Source organism: Staurois parvus, unplaced genomic scaffold, assembly GCF_062004578.1.
Source record: "Staurois parvus isolate SC_StPar_1 unplaced genomic scaffold, SC_StPar_1.0 ptg000182l, whole genome shotgun sequence".
Lineage (NCBI taxonomy): Eukaryota > Metazoa > Chordata > Amphibia > Anura > Ranidae > Staurois > Staurois parvus.
The window spans coordinates 7660-20106 of record NW_028317978.1 but is presented as its reverse complement, the minus strand read 5'-3'; the positions used below and the strand labels follow the sequence as shown (position 1 = coordinate 20106).

General features: G+C 40.3%; 1 protein-coding gene across 2 annotated transcripts in view; it reads left to right on the top strand.

The window, feature by feature from the left end:
- SEC31B (SEC31 homolog B, COPII component) overlaps nt 1-9425 on the top strand; it is a 186995-nt gene extending 177570 nt beyond the window's left edge. For both annotated transcript variants that reach the window (XM_089677220.1, XM_089677218.1), the window contains 2 exons: nt 2343-2414; nt 4157-9425. In XM_089677220.1, coding sequence (XP_089533346.1) covers nt 2343-2414; nt 4157-4336 — 252 coding nt within the window. In that variant the 3' untranslated portion in view covers nt 4337-9425. The remainder of the gene's footprint in view (nt 1-2342; nt 2415-4156) is intronic.
- Nucleotides 9426-12447: the final 3022 nt, after the last annotated feature.

Genomic DNA, 12447 nt, shown 5'->3' with positions numbered 1-12447 from the left:
GCTTCCTACAGATCATCTCTTGAGAGTTAACCATGAATAATGGCCCTAGAATTAGTGCTCTTACTCCAGGGTGCATGGCATATGCAACGTGTAGTGCAAGAAACAATGTGTGCTTGCATTCATATGTGCGTGTACATGAGGACGGGCTCAAAATTTTTAATTGGGGGGGGGAGGCGGGGGTGTTAAGGCATGCTTCCAAGAGCTGTTAAAGTGAACAGGCAGCTGTAGAGCTGCCCTATCACTTTAATCAGAAAGATGATGTTGGCTTGTGAAACATACAGTTGTGCTCAAACGTTTGCATACCCTGTCAGAAATTGTGAATGTATGGCATTTATATTGCAAATATGACTGATCTTGCCAAAAAAGAGTCTTTTGTTAGTGATTATAAGAAGCCATTTATTATCACATAGTTGATTGGCTCCTTTTTAAATCATATTGATAACAGAAAATCACCCAAATGGTCCTAATCAAAAGTTTACATATCCTGGAATGTTTGGCCTTGGTACAGACGCACAAGGTAACACACACAGGTTAAAATTGCAATTAAAAGTTCGTTTCTCACATTTGTGACTTTTTACATTGCATTTGGTGTCTGTGTATAGAAAATAGTCAGTTTGTTAGCTCTCAGGTGGATGCACTGAGCAGGCTGGATACTGAGCCATGGGGAGCAGAAAAAGAACTGTCAAAAGACCTGCACAACAAGGTAATGGGACTTTATAAAGATGGAAAGGGGATACAAATGATATCGAAAGCCTTAAATATGCCAGTCAGTACTGCTCAAGCACTTAAGTGGAAGGTTCAGGGATCTTTGGATCCCAAGCCAAGGTCAGGTAGACCAAGAAGGATTGCAGCCACAACTGCCAAAAGAATTGTTCCTGATACAAAGAAAAAACCACAGGTAACCTCAGAATAAATTATAGGGTGCTCTGGAAAAAGACGGTGTGTTTTTTTGTTTTTAAGTAGAAAAATATGAAAATACTTGAACAATGGTTGAGTTGCCAGAAAAGAAGCCTATACTGCGCCAATACCACAAAAAAGACCGGTTACAATATGCCTGACATCTTGACACGCCTCACCAGGCTTTTTTTGTAGCATTGGTGCAGTAAAGGCTTCTTTTTGTCAACTCGACTATTTCGCTCATATTTATTCAAGTATTGTCATACTGTGCTCCTTGAAACAACCACACAATCTTTTTCCAGAGCAGACTGTATTTCTCCTGAGGTTACCTTTTCTTTGGGTTGTTCTTTGTATCCCGGACCATTCTTCTGGCAGTTGTGGCTGCAAACTTCTTTGGTCTACCTGACCTTGACTTGGTATCGAGATCCCCAAACTTTCCACTTCTTTAATAAGTGATTGAACAGGCATATTCAAGGATTTGGATATCCCCTTCTATCTTTATAAAGTTCCATTACCTTTTTAACCATGTCTTTTGACAGTTCTTTTCCTGCATCGCATGGCTTATTATCTAGCCTGCTCAATGCATCCACCTAAGAGCTAACAAACTCACTATTTTACACACTAATTGCAATGTAAAAAGTCACATGTGTAGAAAATGAACCTTTAATTGCCATTTGAACCTGTGTGTGTCACTTTGTGTCTGTCCTGAGGCCAAACCATCCAGGGTATGTAAACTTTTGATCATGGCTATTTGGGTGATTTCTGTTATGATTTAAAAAGGAGCCAAACAACTATGTGATAATAAATGGCTTCATATGATCACTATCTTTAAATAAAAGACAGTTTCTTGGCATGATCAGTCATATTTTCAATATAAATGCCAAAATGTAATGATTTCTGCCAGGGTATGCAAACATTTGAGCACAACGGTATATGCATTCCTGGCTGCTGTAACAGGTCTATGTGTACAACACTCTAATGCCACTTACATATAACATACGTTGGTGGCAGTAAAAGGGTTAAGTGCTTGCTGGGAGAGTATGTTCAGAGTATGCCGGGATCCCCCCAAACCCCAGAGCTCTATTAGACATTTGTTGACTCTACAGCTTGCAGGATTACCTTCAGACTTGGAGATGTATTGAGGCAGTTATTAGACCACAAAAAAACAATATTGGGGTTTATATATATGTATCCACAGTAAATTGGGAGTTGTCGTTATCAAACTGCTAAAATGAGATGCTATTTTCCCAAAAAATGTAAATGACAGAACAGAAGATTCACATTTTTAAGATGTTTTTTTTTTTAAAGATGTGACTAGGATTGGGAATTGATGATTTTGTTTTTAAAATGATGAAAATGTAAAATCTTGCCACATGCAGGTTGTTCATGTGTTTTATTAAGAAAAATGTTAGTGTGTATAATATATTGGCATTTTATTTTGTCAGAAAACTAAAAGAAAACTTGAAGATGCTTTGCAAAGGTTGGAGTGTTTATATGACAAGCTAAGAGAAAACTCAGTAAGTATTTAGTGTTGTGAAATGCAAATCTTACTAAAGTTTTAATGCGGCTTGAAAAAAGCACATTTATAAGACACAGTGATGTACTTTACAAATGTGATTAGCACTATGTTAGTTTCTGGACTTCAAAAGTGATATCTGCTTTCCCTATTAAGCGTCCTCCCAAGTATTTCAGTGTGGTGAAACCGTCTACACCAGTTTATACCTAACCTACCGATGGACATCAAATGACTGAGATACATTGTTATGATATCAGTGAGTGCTGTAGATTGCTCTCCAGCCTCTACTCTTCATTTGTCAGATTTGACTTTTGGTGTAATATTTTGTGGCCTCTGATTTGTTCTGTGTTCAGATCTGCAGGTGTTATGCCATCTTGTGTGTACTGTACTCAGTGTGAAGTCCATAGTTCTGTACATTGCATGACATGACCATTAATGCCAATGTCATAATATCTATGTTCATTTCCTGATTGTATGGTACAGAGCACAGCCTTCTATAAATCCTTACAGATGGGTTACATGCAGCTACCTTCAGGTGACTGGACACTGACAAAAAAAAAAAAACCTGAAGGAATGTGTTGTATAACCCCTCCCATCCCAGCTAGCCTTAGTTTTGTAGCAAGTAATAAGAAGATCACAATAACAAAGAGCCATATACTGTGCTCCAGGAAACAGGTGGTTCAAAATCCTATTGTCATTCTGGTATAGTACAGGACAAAAGCTTTTTTTTTTATATCCTTACACATGGGATGTCCAAAATTAGTTCAACTAAGAGGTGGACAACAACGTCAACAGGACCACAGCCAAACGGGTCAAGAAGGCTCGATTAAACTCAGGGAGCAGCCTGTATCACCTTATGCCTGAAAATGATATCAGAGGAGGCCTGAACAACCACCTTGTAAAACATAGAGGAACTAAACCTATCAATATGTTTCCCAGAAGGGTTACATTCAAGGTTTGCCTCGAATGATAACGGTTACATTTATTGGTAGGCTTATGTTGGCTCTCCAACAAACTGTCATTAAATGGCTGGTGTCATAGCTGATCATGTGCAGCACCATAGTCAGAAGCTAAAATGGCAGCTTCCTTGGCTTTAAAGGATAGCAGGGTTTAGTTCCACTTTAACAAACATGAGAGCCAAAGTTCAGATGGCAGCCTTGCAAATTTTAGATACAGATGTCTGGTGCTGACAATCCAATGAATTACTAACATATCTGGAAGAACTTGTCTGTTCCACCTACCAATGGTGGAGCGAAGTATGGAGACCCATGCGGGAACATTCAGGAGGCACATACAGGGAATCTGGTTTGCAAAACGAAGCAGTAACAGAGGGGTAAACTCCCATAGCATGCACTACATCTAGTCAGTGCAGGGGAGTATCCTTCGGATGCATTGTAGCAAGCCATAAGGAGGGACAATATTCTGGTTAAGCTGGAAGGCAGGTACCACCTTCAGGAGGTAAGACACCCTGGGCCTCAAGACATCCCTGAGTACTATGTGACATTAGCAGTGAAATTATAGACCAATCCATTTGACTCTTATGCTTTTATTTTAACAAAGTAGATACAGCTACTCAGCATAAAGTGAAATAGTGATGTTTTCTGGCAGTGCAGTCTGAAGCCTGATTCTCAATGACATGCCATGGTGCCTACATGTTTAGTTTAGCAAAAAGCTGAAGCCAAAGTGTCAGTCTTCCTTGTAAGTTTAATATGTACGTTTAATGCTGTCCTTTCTCCCTTCCAGCTCTCTCCGCATATCCTGGCTGGACTGCATGAAATCGCCCATTGTGTGGAGAGCCAAAATTACCAGCAAGGTCTTGTTGTTCACTCACAGGTTGTCAGCAGCAGCAACTTCAGTGAAGTCTCCAGTTTTATGCCCATTTTGAAAGTCCTTATGACTATTGCCAGCAAGTTAGGTGTGTAGAACCAGAAAATCTTGTGGACATTACTATGATTCGGTTACGCATATTTGGCACTGGCGCAGCTAACCTTGTTGTACCTATGTGCTCATATACACACGTGAGCTGTGCACTGCATACGTCTACAGCTTCATAAAGATACCATTTTTTTTTCTTTTTAAGCTGAGCAAGGAAACAATGTAGAGCTATCCTAAATCTTGGGTGGCCTTGCGTATCAGCCATAACAGTTGTGCCTTGTTTGTGCCATTTACCACACAAGGCTTTACATTGAATTGTGACAAGGAACATAAATTAAAGGCCACCATCATCACAAGACAATCTTTATACCCCTTTGCTCCAGTGTGTGTGGTGTAGGACTAAAGGATATTTGAATTCTAAAGGATTTACCCCTAATACTGTTCAAGGCTTTTGTTTGGTTTGGGTTCTTGGTGTGGCTTCAGCTAGCTATAAGCATTATTTTTGAAGAACTCCACCTGAAACTGCTTAGCTAAGTGAGAAAGATGATGGGGGTAATCTGTTTTTAAAGCAAGCTTTTCTCTGCAGTCCCATTGCATAGATCTGGAACTGTAAGGTTCTTCTTGTAGTCCATTTCCTTTGTAACTCATCCTGGATTTGACTGTCAGTACTATACTGGCCGAGTTTATTACAGGCTGGTATTCTATTATACAGTAGCAAGTAGACTGCCAGGGAGAATCACAGAGGAGCGCTGCAGGGGTCAACAATATACAGAGAGCGCCCCCAGAAATAAATGTTCTTATTGAAGAGAATTCCAATATCTGCTTACAATTTCATATTGGTGGGGAAACGCTGTGCCTCAGCAGAAGCAGTGTCCTTGGGTCTTTTTAAAATATTATTTGCTGCTTAAAAACTTATGACCAGCGGTGTGAAGAACTTTTTTTTTATATTCTGTCTTATTTAATATGGTGTGGTTGTACTATAAAGAAAAATGCTCAGGTAGCTACTATAGTGTTCTTTCTTTAAATTATTTGTGTTATTTAACATATGTTTATAAAAGCACAATACAGAATAAACAGGCAATGGAAAAAAAGGTGTGCAGTAGGTATCCAGCTTGCAGTGTTTCACACACCAAATGTTTCAGTTTGTGTTTACTTACACCATTGCTGCGGATTTGGTACGAGTATGAGGGGAGCAGGAAAAACTGACACATGTGAATTCTGTTTTTTTATGTTTTACTTTTGAAAGTTTGTGTTGATGGTCCCAAAGTAACACAAAAATAGCCAAGAACTGATTATTTCCAGTTATTGGAAACAAGGCTTTAGATTCATTCTACTGTAGCAGACATTTGGGCAGTACACCAACCTTTAATTCTTAAAATGATAGGACGCCTAGATGTGATATGATATGGCTTTTATTTTATCTTGGGGACATCAAGATATTGCTATGATTACTGGTTCTGTATCACCCATCTTGAAGGGTGTTCGATCCTCCTGCTGCATTATTTTTCTAAAAATCCAAAAGGGAGGGTGGGATCACTTTATAGTGGTCACAGCAGGTGTGCCACCCAGGAGCCCCAAGGTAGAGAGCTCACCAAGAGCGATTAAACCATTAGCTAAATAACCTCTACAATGGATACCAATCCCAAATTATTCATCTTGGATGGGCTGACACTTCAAGTGCTCTGCTGCTTGATTTGCTGCTCTATTCGTCCATGTTTCCATTCTTCACTCTGCTTGTAATTCTGATTAGTATTCTGAAGGTTTATAAGATGGGATTTATCAAGAATGTGATGGAAGGAATAACACCCCTTGTAAACTCAGTCCATTAGTCATGTGCCAAGAGAATTACACTTTTCCTGATTGTGAAAGCCCAGAAAGGTTCCCATATTAAGACTACTGGCCAACATGTTAAGGTGCAATTAAACTCCGCTAAAAAAAAATTCTAAATGAGCATGCAGGAAGAAAACGCCATAATGTGGTAGTATAAACTCAGCTCAAAAAAAAGTATTCTTAACAAGCCCACAGGAGGAAAATGCCATAATGTGCTAGTCTCCCAATCTTTCTTCCAGGTTTGTGTGGCTGGGCCACGATGATGTCACTCACACAGCACATAGCGGGTGCCATAAATGTACTGCGCCTCAGTGTACATCACCACTGATAGGCACACATGGGGAGTGACTTCATCACAGCGGGTGCCATAAATGTACTGCACCTCAGTGTACATCACCACTGATAGGCACACATGGGAGTCACTTCATCACAGCAGGTGCCATAAATGTACTGCACCTCAGTATACATCACCACTGATAGGCACACATGGGAGTCACTTCATCACAGCGGGTGCCATAAATGTACTGCTCCTCAGTGTACATCACCACTGATAGGCACACATGGGAGTCACTTCATCACAGCGGGTGCCATAAATGTACTGCTCCTCAGTGTACATCACCACTGATAGGCACACATGGGAGTCACTTCATCACAGCGGGTGCCATAAATGTACTGTGCCTCAGTGTACATCACCACTGATAGGCACACATGGGAGTCACTTCATCACAGCGGGTGCCATAAATGTACTGCACCTCAGTGTACATCACCACTGATAGGCACACATGGGAGTGACTTCATCACAGCGGGTGCCATAAATGTACTGCTCCTCAGTGTACATCACCACTGATAGGCACACATGGGAGTCACTTCATCACAGCGGGTGCCATAAATGTACTGCACCTCAGTGTACATCACCACTGATAGGCACACATGGGAGTGACTTCATCACAGCGGGTGCCATAAATGTACTGCACCTCAGTGTACATCACCACTGATAGGCACACATGGGAGTCACTTCATCACAGCGGGTGCCATAAATGTACTGCGCCTCAGTGTACATCACCACTGATAAGCAGGGACAAGTATTTATGACAGAAGAGACAATTGAAGTGTCCTCTATCACAAAAACTCTTCCTGTCACTGTTTTTTTTTGTTTACTATCACTTTAAGGTTCTCATTTACCCAGGTCATTATACCCCCTACTAGTTAGTCACATACAGCTTGATTTGTAATATTGAAGACATTTCACTGCTCAACCAATGCGCTTCTCCAGCTCCGGTAGATGTCAAAAACACACCTCAGCATTTATGGTGCAGTATGTTCCTGGCAATCATTAGAGCTGAGGAAGCCACTTGGCCGACTAGCGAAAGTCTTCAACTTTAAAGAGCAAGTCCAGTTAAATCTGAATAACTACGGCAAGGTATGCTGGGAGGCGTGTCTTAAAGCTGTTATAGAGGTGTTGCTTTTCACCAGAAAGTAGATGTACAAACCTAGCTATGAGCTGATTGTATATCTCTACTATTCTGCACTGACAAATCCCCCCCCACTGATCCTATAAGGACCCTGACCCAACTCACAGTAGGGCTGCTGGGGCAAGGAAATTACTGAGGGTTTCTAGTAGCATCCTTTCAGAGAGAGTGTGTAACGCTGAATTCCAGCCTTGCTGTTGATTTTGTACAGTTGTAGAGGCTCCTCTCATGTATTAGAATTGCTTACTCTGATTTCACTGCATTCTTTTAGCCTCTTACAGGGTGCATTAGAAGCTGAAGCTAATCAGATAGATCCTGCCTCATTTCCTGGCTGTAGGATGTCAAGCATCATCTAGTTCTTTTCTCCCCAAACTTACTGTCCTTCATTCACCCTTTTCATTTATTGGATTTCAGCTCTGTCCATTATTGAGGTCCAGCATCACAAATGGGTATTACCCAGGGCAGTCTGTATGCAAAAACAGCCTGCCTAGGAATGCTTATGTCCCCAGACTGACAATTTTTCAGCCCACTGATTACATAAGGACTGAGCACTTTTATAGGAGTGCTTAAAAACTAGGTAAAAAACCCTGAGCTGTGTCCCTCCCACCAGCCATTGATCTTCATGTAATGCATAGAGAAGCACAGAGACCAAGTGATGACATCACTGGGTCTAAAATAACATATGAAATTAAATTAAAAGTTTTATTGAAAAGTGTAATTCAAATATTGATGAGTGGGGATAGCAGAAACCATGGAAAGCAAACTATAAGCCAATTAAACTTTAGCCTTAATTTCCTTACACAAGTGTTTTGATTTGATTAAACCAAATCCAGTTTTTATGAATCCGTGATCTATTGCCAGAGCAATAAAAACATCAATTATCAATTGTTAGCAAATCTCTGTGTTCAGGCACCACCAATTGTTCATTTTTGTGTGTGTAACAGGCTGCAGATTTATAAAGATTGAAAATAACGTGAAATCAAAAATATATGAAAGCGTGTAAGATATTATATAGATTGGATTTAGAACTGCCAAACGTAACATTTAAATTATTCCATCCACATTGTATAGCAGGGAATGGGAGTGATGATATTTGTTTTAGTATTCCTGCAGCTTCACTGTTTTATATTTCAGCCTGTCCATTCAGATATAATGGTGCTCTGAGTTTCTGTATATGAATAGGCTTAAAGATGGCCATAAATGGATCTTTTTTTTTTTGACCAGCCAGCTGATTAAAAAAAAACAAACCAACAAACCAATCCCCTCCCCAATGCCAACGACTCCCCCCCCCCCCCCCCCTCCACCCCTGCTGTTCCTGATTGGTTATCTTCAGGGTATTGGTGCTCAACACTGGTAAAAGTTAAAATCTAGTTGACTGGAGTTTTTTCTGATATTGCTGTTTGCATGTCCTTGTGTTGACTCTATGGACGTTTTTTAATAACCTAAAAAGTACAGTAACCCACAGCAAATGTGAATTTGTATTCCGTATACCATACATGGGCAGATCAGGCTGCACAATGCATCTTTTTCTCAAAGGCTGGCAGTCTTATTTACAATAATTTCCACCATTTGCTGTTATGTCCATAGCTGACAGATACATAGGGATTTTCCCAATCAGGAAAGGTACAATAGAAGTGGTAAGTGCAGTTGTCAGTCTTGATGATCAGAGGAGATTCTCACATTGAGCAGTTTTCAGCAAATAAGATAAAAAATATTCTCTGCACATAAAACCGGTAAAATGTATCTGATTGCCTCAGGCAACACTGTCATGCTATTAAGTCCTCATTGTGCTTATGAATGGGTTTCCTGCTTAACTAATAAACTTCTCCTGAACTACATGTATGCTTTTCCTCTGTGCCCTTGTGGCTATGAAGGGATTAACTCCAGCAGGCTCGCAGTTAATGCAAATACTTGAAAATCCTTCTAACATGCTCATAGATAGGGATTACCTAGATTTGTCATGGTAGGTCAGTGCAGGCCATGGAAACATTTTCAGACCAGAGGCAATAAACTTTCCTCAGTATATATTTATTTGTTAGATGACATTTAACTTTCCAGCTAACCAATAATGGCTTACATCTGAATCTATACCCATCTTCTCCCAACAAATCATTGCCCCCCAGGTTTACCCACGTAGTTGCAAAATATATACATTTTATGTATCAGTGAAGGTTGGTGCTACGGTGAGTACAGTTTTTATTTATTTATTTATATATATATATATATATATATATATATATATATATATAGTCAGGTCCATAAATATTGGGACATCCACACAATTCTAACATTTTTGGCACTATACACCACCACAATGGATTTGCAATGAAACGAACAAGATGCGCTTTAACTGCAGACTGTCCGCTTTAATTTGAGGGTATTTACATCCAAATCAGGTGAACGGTGTAGAAATTACAACAGGTTGCATATGTGCCTCCCACTTGTTAAGGGACCAAAAGTAATGGGACAGAATAAGAATCATAAATCAAACTTTCATTTTTAATACTTGGTTGCAAATCCTTTGCAGTCAATTACAGCCTGAAGTCTGGAACGCATAGACATCACCAGACGCTGGGTTTCATCCCTGGTGATGCTCTGCCAGGCCTCTACTGCAACTGTCTTCAGTTCCTGCTTGTTCTTGGGGCATTTTCCCTTCAGTTTTGTCTTCAGCAAGTGAAATGCATGCTCAATCGGATTCAGGTCAGGTGATTGACTTGGCCATTGCATAACATTCCACTTCTTTCCCTTAAAAAACTGTTTGGTTGCTTTTGCAGAATGCTTTGGGTCATTGTCCATCTGCACTGTGAAACGGCGTCCAATGAGTTTTGAAGCATTTGGCTGAATATGAGCAGATAATATTGCCCAAAACACTTCAGAATTCATCCTGCTGCTTTTGTCAGCAGTCACATCATTAATAAATACAAGAGAACCAGTTCCATTGGCAGCCATACATGCCCACGCCATGACACTACCACCACCATGCTTCACTGATGAGGTGGTATGCTTAGGATCATGAGCAGTTCCTTTCCTTCTCCATACTCTCTCTTCCCATCACTCTGGTACAAGTTGATCTTGGTCTCATCTGTCCATAGGATGTTGTTCCAGAACTGTGAAGGCTTTTTCAGATGTCGTTTGGAAAACTCTAATCTGGCCTTCCTGTTTTTGAGGCTCACCAATGGTTTACATCTTGTGGTGAATCCTCGGTATTCACTCTGGTGAAGTCTTCTCTTGATTGTTGACTTTGACACACATACACCTACCTCCTGGAGAGTGTTCTTGATCTGGCCAACTGTTGTGAAGGGTGTTTTCTTCACCAGGGAAAGAATTCTTCGGTCATCCACCACAGTTGTTTTCCGTGGTCTTCCGGGTCTTTTGGTGTTGCTGAGCTCACCGGTGCGTTCCTTCTTTTTAAGAATGTTCCAAACAGTTGTTTCGGCCACGCCTAATGTTTTTGCTATCTCTCTGATGGGTTTGTTTTGTTTTTTCAGCCTAATGATGGCTTGCTTCACTGATAGTGACAGCTCTTTGGATCTCATCTTGAGAGTTGACAGCAACAGATTCCAAATGCAAATAGCACACTTGAAATGAACTCTGGACCTTTTATCTGCTCATTGTAATTGGGATAATGAGGGAATAACACACACCTGGCCATGGAACAGCTGAGAAGCCAATTGTCCCATTACTTTTGGTCCCTTAACAAGTGGGAGGCACATATGCAAACTGTTGTAATTCCTACACCGTTCACCTGATTTGGATGTAAATACCCTCGAATTAAAGCTGACAGTCTGCAGTTAAAGCACATCTTGTTTGTTTCATTTCAAATCCATTGTTGTGGTGTATAGAGCCAAAAATGTTAGAATTGTGTCAATGTCCCAATATTTATGGACCTGACTGTATATATATAATTTTTTTTTTTTTTAAAGAAACCTGCTCTTAGAGAAAACCAGTAGCCTGCCATTGCTAACACCTCTACAAATGCTTAGCTTTCATACTGATCCAGTGGTTTTAATGGTTTTAAAGGCACTTACAGGTATGCAGATCAAGAGTTGTGATTTTCTAATCTTCATCTTCTGCCAGGTCAGTATTGAAGCCTGAGACAACCAGGTGGCTGGTATTAGAAGGAAATTAGCAATGGGAGTTCCTACATCTCTCTTAGTACAGGTTTCCCTTCATTTTCCTCAGCGAAGTGCCTCATTTGTGAACCTTTACTTATACATCAAGCTTTTTGGAGAAAGTGTTTGTTTATTCATAAATATGGTGTACTTTCATTTGGTAAATAAAGTTGCTTTGCCTAAATGTTTGTGTATAAATTATTTAGCTTGTGGAAACTTATGTTTTCCTTTCCACTCACTTAAGTGACCCACGTATAAATGGATCTCTGTCTTTGAAGCCTTTGGATATGCAATACTATCACCAGCAATATGTATGGATTCTCTGTTTTGAGTAAGGGGTTGTAAAAATGTAATCAGAAAGCTATTTCTTTCAGGTTAATGAAAATCTAGTCAGTCTTCGGTGAATGTAACCTCTTCCTGCTGGTTATACGCAATAATGTGCCTTTCAGCGGGTGGCTATATCGCCAAGCGGCCACATATGTACGACCCTATGTAAGCACATTACTGCTCTGAGAGCGTGCTCCCTGTGCACTCCCAGCACAGTGACGAACGTGTACCGGAAAGCTTCCAATGCAATCACAGCTGTTACATGATCAGATGCCCGCCTCCTGGCATTTAGATCCTCCTAAAGGGCTGGGAGGCAGCAAGGAAGGGGTTAAAAGCTAAGTTCACCTTTTATTTAACGGAAAAAAAATTAACATAATTTTTCAGGTAAAAAAGGTGCATTAATTTTCTTTTTGCACTGCAG